We start from the raw sequence: 5368 nt of genomic DNA, 5'->3' as shown, positions 1-5368 counted from the left end.
AGCAGGAAGGCCAGGTCCACCTTCCAGAAGCGCAGGGCAGGGGCTGGAGGGCCAGGAAGCAGGCGACTCACCATCGGGCAGAACTCCATCACCAACAGGTAGGGCGTCACCTCGGCGCACTGGGCCAGGCACTGGAGCAGGTTGCTGTGCTGCAGGGCCCTGCGGGAGCCAACAGGCTGCCCCCCTGACTCGCACTCAGGGCAGGGCAGGAGCGGGGCAGCACAGAGCTTGCCTTTGTCTACAGGGCCCACATCCCCACCTCCCGGCCAGTGGCCCACCCCCTCCTCTGGCTGAGCCTGTCCCCAGGTGCCACCCACCTGTAGGGCTGCGCCTCCTCCAGGAACTGCATCTGCTCCTGCACGCTGGCGCTCACCTTCAGCTCCTTCACCACCACCTGGGTGCTACTGATGCCCGAGTTCACCTCCCCGAGGAATACCTGCGGGGCAGGCGTCACCAGGTGGGCGGACTCCACCGTCCCCAAGCTCTGCCCCCAGCCTTGCTCTTCCAGCCAAAGCAGTCTGTTCCTGTGCCTCAACGTACTCATCTGCAAAATGGGTTCTGGACCGCTCCTGGGAGAGCGAGCCCTCCTGGCTGTAATACTTCGTCTTTTGTGTCTGCCTCCCCTAAGGTCCCCGGCTGTTCTCAGAGCTCTGGGGGTCTGCAGTGAGGAAGATGGACTCCTTGTCCCACCCAGGCTGGTGGTCAGGGAAAAGCCAGGAGCCAGATGCTGCTCCCCACCCCTGCCCACTCAGAGGCATCTCCCAGCATGACACCAGGATCTGCAGAGAAGAGGCTGCTGGACCCTGAGGTCCCCAGGGAGGGGCCCAGTAGAGTGCGCCTTGAGAGGGGACCCCAGGGCTGGGGAGGTTTCTAGGAGAAGCAGGTCGCCAACCCACCCTCTCCACCTGCCAGGCAAAAGAGCGGACCACGCTGCCAGTCCCTCCCCCATCCCCACCAACCCCCGGGACGGCAACTCACCTTCCCAAACCAGCCGTGGCCAATCTCCTCCAGGTACAGGAGGCTGTGCCGGCCCAGATCTGTGGACTTGAGCAGCTGCACTGTAACAGGGCAGGGGGCTCAGAGATGCCAGCTCAGCCTCCATCATCGCCCCATCTTCTCTCGCCTGGCCCCTAGAGGAGCTGCCTGCATGGCCTGTTCTGGGGAGCCACCCAGAGCCCCCTGCTCCCTCCTGATGGCAGCGGCCATCAGGAGCAGGGCACCTGCTGCCCAGGGGAGCTGTGGATCTGCAAGCCGCATCCATGCATCTTTCTGAGTGGGTCTGGAAAGGCTGTGCCCCAAGCTACAGGGACAAGCCAGGCTGAAAACAGCAGGGCCTGGAGCCGGGACCAGCACACAGGCAATGCTGGGCAGGCAGTGTGGCTGGGGCGGAGGCCATGGGGAAGAGGGCAGTGGAGTGGCCCGTCCCCTCACCCCTGCCGCAGGCTGGCATTCCAGCGCCAGGCACGCTAAAGGCTCCTTTGTTGGGGGCTGCTTGGCACAGCCCTGTACGGAACACACTGGGCCCATTCTCCTGCAGGCTGGGCTGGGTGAGGTCAGCAGGCAGGAAGGGTCAGTGAGGGCCCCAGAGGAAGGGCCAGAGCTGCTGAGCCCACCCACACCCCGCCTGTGCCCCAAGGGATTCCCCGAATTCTGCTCCCACGCCAACTGCCCGGAGGGCCCAGGGGACAGGCTGAGCCTGGCAGCCAGTAGACTCCAAGGTGAGGGGCTGCTCCCAGGGACCGGAGACCCTATGGAATGTTGACCTTGATGCTGAGCAGAATTGGGGGTAAGGGGTCCCACTGGGGCCTTGAGTCCCGGGGCTCCCCCCCCTGAGGTCCAGCCTGCTGCCCCCCACCTCCAGCCTGGGGTCTCCCCAGGCAGGCTCAGCAGTCTTGACAGTGAGGCAGTGATGGAGGTGGAGCATGCTGACTGCCAGCCAACGGGAAAGGTCTCCTGGCAGCTGCAGGAGGCATGACAGGCCGGGTCCCGGGGTTCTGGGGTCCGCACCCAAGGGGCAGCACCTACAGAGCCAGGCTGGGGAGCCTGAAGGCTGGGCCATCTTCCCCCACGGTTTAGAGGGGTAGTACTTGCTGCCCAGGTTTTTAATCCTTGACCTCCAGGTGGGCTGCCCTCCCACCATCACCCAAATCTCTCCCCCTCCCCAGAAGCAGGGCACCCTATAAAGAACAGAACAGAGCTAAAAACTAGAAAAAAGCATGCAGTCACTGCCCCCTCCTGGATCCCTGTCCCCCCGCATCCCCAGGGACAGTCCCTTAAGCGGTGGAAGACACTGGGTCTCAAAGATTCCTTGGGGTCCCAGGCACACACACTGCCAGGGGCAGGTGACAGGCCCAGGCCAGGGGTACAGTGTCCCCTGGGGGGGCCCCTTGCTCCGCAACAGCTCCTAGCATCCAGCACTGTCAGCACAGGCTCAGAAACTCCCATGGTCACCCAGGAAGGTTGGGGGGCTTCCTATAGCAGAGACCCCACCTTCAAGATTTTATGGGGTGGATCTTTGGGCTACTTGACAGAGTGGGACCTAAAATTCCTGCCTAACTGGTGAGGTCTCCTTTAGGAGACACCTGCAGGGGGATGGGGAGTGACAGTCATGGTGCCGGGGATGCTGGGCCCAGGCCAGCGCCTTGGAGGCCCCCAGCCCATGATGAGGGCTGGGCTTTGGGGGGGGGGCAGCACAGTGGTCAGGGCCAGCAGGGCACAGAACACGAGCAGGTGGGGCAGGCCTACTCCTCACAGGCCCCGGCGCCAACAGAGCCCCCCCCGGGCCTGACGCCCTACTCAGTGCGCCTGGAGGAGCTGGGGGTGGGCACAGGCCTGACCTAAGAGCTGCCAGGGAGGGGGCCTGGGGCCAGGGACCCCCCCCCACCAGCCTCCAGACACAACTGGGGGGTTCTTGCAGTGCTGAATCAGGCAGATGTGGGTTCAAAGCCCAGGTTGGCCACTGACCTTTAACCTCTGGAGTGTGGGCCCTGCATCTGCCATGTGGGTTGCCAGCCTGGTGGGGGGACCACGGGATGGGGCGAGTGGGAGACATGGCAAGGAAGCCACAGGAAGAGGCCCCGCCTGCACCTGCAACCTGCATGCACTCCAGGCCCCTCCTTCCCCCACCCCAGGGTCCTGAGCAAAAGGCTCCACCCACAGAAGGAGCCCCAAAGAGCCCCTCCCCCCCAGTGGGTGGGCCCTGATCCTGGGCACCACGGAGCCCATGTACGGGGTCCAGCATCCCAGGGACCGCAGAGAAGCCCCTCCTCCCAGCACATGGGTGCCCACCCCAGGACCAGAGGGAGCGACCCCCGCCCCCTTTGCACAGTAGCCCCAGCTGGCCCAAGCCTGCTCACAGCGCCCCAGGTCCCAGCAAAAGGGGGCACACACCAGCCCCTTGCCTCCCCTCCCCGGGAGCACTGACCCCAGAGCCACACCCTACGCCCACCACCTGGGCCCACCTGGGGGCTCACTCACCTGAGCGCCCGGGCTGCTTGGCCATCGGCAGGGAGACCTCGGTGAGTGGCAGGACATACACGTCGGGCCCGTTCTGAGCCGCTGCTGCCGGGGAGCCCTGTGCCGAGAAGTCGGCCGCGTACTCTTCCCCCTCGGCCTTCTCAAACTCCTGGGCCAAACGGGTGACACACGCGGTGAGCTCCAGGGCTCCCCAGAAGGGGGAGGGGCAGGGAGAGAACAAGGGGTGCAGGCCAGCTCTGAAAGGCCCCTTTCTTCCCAGAGCCCCGCTCCCACCAGCAGCCCTGCCAGCTGCCCCCTCCACCCACCTCCTCGCTCCTCAGGGCAGAGAACAGACCCCACTCCTCGGCTGCCCCCTCCGCAGGGGCACCAGCTGCCCCAGGGGGGCGGGGTTTGGTTTGTGTTGGTTGGGGAGTGGGGATTCGCCTCCCACGGGCAGAGCCTCAAGGGTGGGGGGCGTGAGCCCCAGGGCAGCCATGCCTTGCCCAGCCTCAGTCCACCCACATCCACGCCTACCAGGCTCAGGCCAGGGTGGGCAGCACCAGGCCCACACTGGTGGGGGGGGGGCTGGGGGCGGCTGGAGGCCAGCTGCCCCTGCCCATCTAGAGTCAGCCCTCCATGCCTCTCAGCCACCCCACCTCCCAGCAGCCTTTGCCCTGGGTGGGGGTACCCCATGGTCAGTGGCTTCAGGGTCATGGCTGGGGAATCCAGGACAGGGGCTCCATCATCCCACCCACCCTGACCCAGCGGACAAGAAACTAAGTGCCCCTACTCCTCCCGGACAAGGAGCATTCCTGAGAGCCCACCCCCTGGCTTCACCCCCAGGCAGGTGGTAGCTGGCAGCACCACCTACCGCGGCCATCTGCCTGCAGGGCCCCTGGACTTCAACCCAGGAGGGCGGGCGTCTGTCCGCTCCCCGGGCTCCTTAAGAGCCTGGCCCTGGGCACCGGGCTAGGCCCCACCTGGCCCAGCTATTTTCAACTTCAGCTGCCCCTTCGTCTGTCTGAGGAAGCCCCCTCACATTCCTGAGCCACGGCCAAGTCTCCCAGGAGCCCTGGGCCACAAGCAGAACCAGAGTACTAGCGCCGCGGGCCTGCCTGCCTGACCAGGACAGACCGCTGCCAGGTGGGGAAACAGAGGCCAAGGGTCGAGGCACTTCCAAGCAGCTGCAGCGGGGCCGCCCCTGTGGCCAGGCGGCTGGACTGGGAGCCGCAAGGCCTAGGTTCCCTGCCCGGAGCTGTGACCCGAGGACCCTCCTTTCTCCGGGCCTCGATTTCCTCGGCTGCAACAGGGAGGCTGAGAGCCCTCTGGGGTGTCCCTGCGGGCCGATCCCGGCCTGTACCCAGAGATGACAGAGCCACTGGGGACAAGGCCTGCAGGGACTCCCCCTCTCCAGGGCCCAGGAGCCCACCCTTGGGCCCCAGGGCTGTCAGAACCAACCCCCTCACCCTGTAATCCCAGCTGCGGCTCTGCAGAGGCACAGACACCCGCCCACCCACCCACCCACCTCAGGGTCTGGCCCTGGCCCCAGCCTGTTACCTGAAGGTGCCACCTGGAGGCCCACCGGATGGAGCCAGCAGAGCGGGTGATCAGATAGGACAGTGTGAGCATCACTGCCCAGCCCCTTCTCCCAGCACAGCTCCAGGTGGGAGAGCCCAGCACTGGCCCCCCAGAGCCCAGGCGGGAGCCCGCTATGCAGGCAGGCCCTCCCACTGAGGCGCACTGGTGCTGGAATGTTCTGGGCACCATGTTCCCAGGAGGTGAGGAGGGCACGGGTAGGAGGGGGCCGCACTGGCCCTTGTTTGGGGCCTTGTTCTCACAGCATCCTGAGAAGGGGCTGACATACAATAGCCTCAAGGCCCAGCCCTGGCACCCCCCCTTCCCCTCCCCTCCC

At 65.9% G+C, this 5368-nt stretch overlaps 1 protein-coding gene across 1 annotated transcript in view; it reads right to left on the bottom strand.

The window, feature by feature from the left end:
* The window catches only part of AATK (apoptosis associated tyrosine kinase), a 16221-nt gene that overhangs the window by 9203 nt on the left and 1650 nt on the right, over positions 1 to 5368 (bottom strand). The window contains exons 2-5 of the mRNA XM_007462386.1: positions 3478 to 3625; positions 979 to 1058; positions 318 to 436; positions 72 to 159 (exon numbers count right to left, since the gene is read on the bottom strand). Coding sequence (XP_007462448.1) covers positions 72 to 159; positions 318 to 436; positions 979 to 1058; positions 3478 to 3625 — 435 coding nt within the window. The remainder of the gene's footprint in view (positions 1 to 71; positions 160 to 317; positions 437 to 978; positions 1059 to 3477; positions 3626 to 5368) is intronic.

The sequence above is a fragment of the Lipotes vexillifer genome, unplaced genomic scaffold (genome assembly GCF_000442215.2).
Source record: "Lipotes vexillifer unplaced genomic scaffold, Lipotes_vexillifer_v1.1 scaffold1691, whole genome shotgun sequence".
Classification (NCBI taxonomy): Eukaryota; Metazoa; Chordata; class Mammalia; order Artiodactyla; family Lipotidae; genus Lipotes; species Lipotes vexillifer.
Note: the sequence above shows the minus strand (reverse complement) of the source record. Positions and strands in the feature narration are given on the sequence as shown.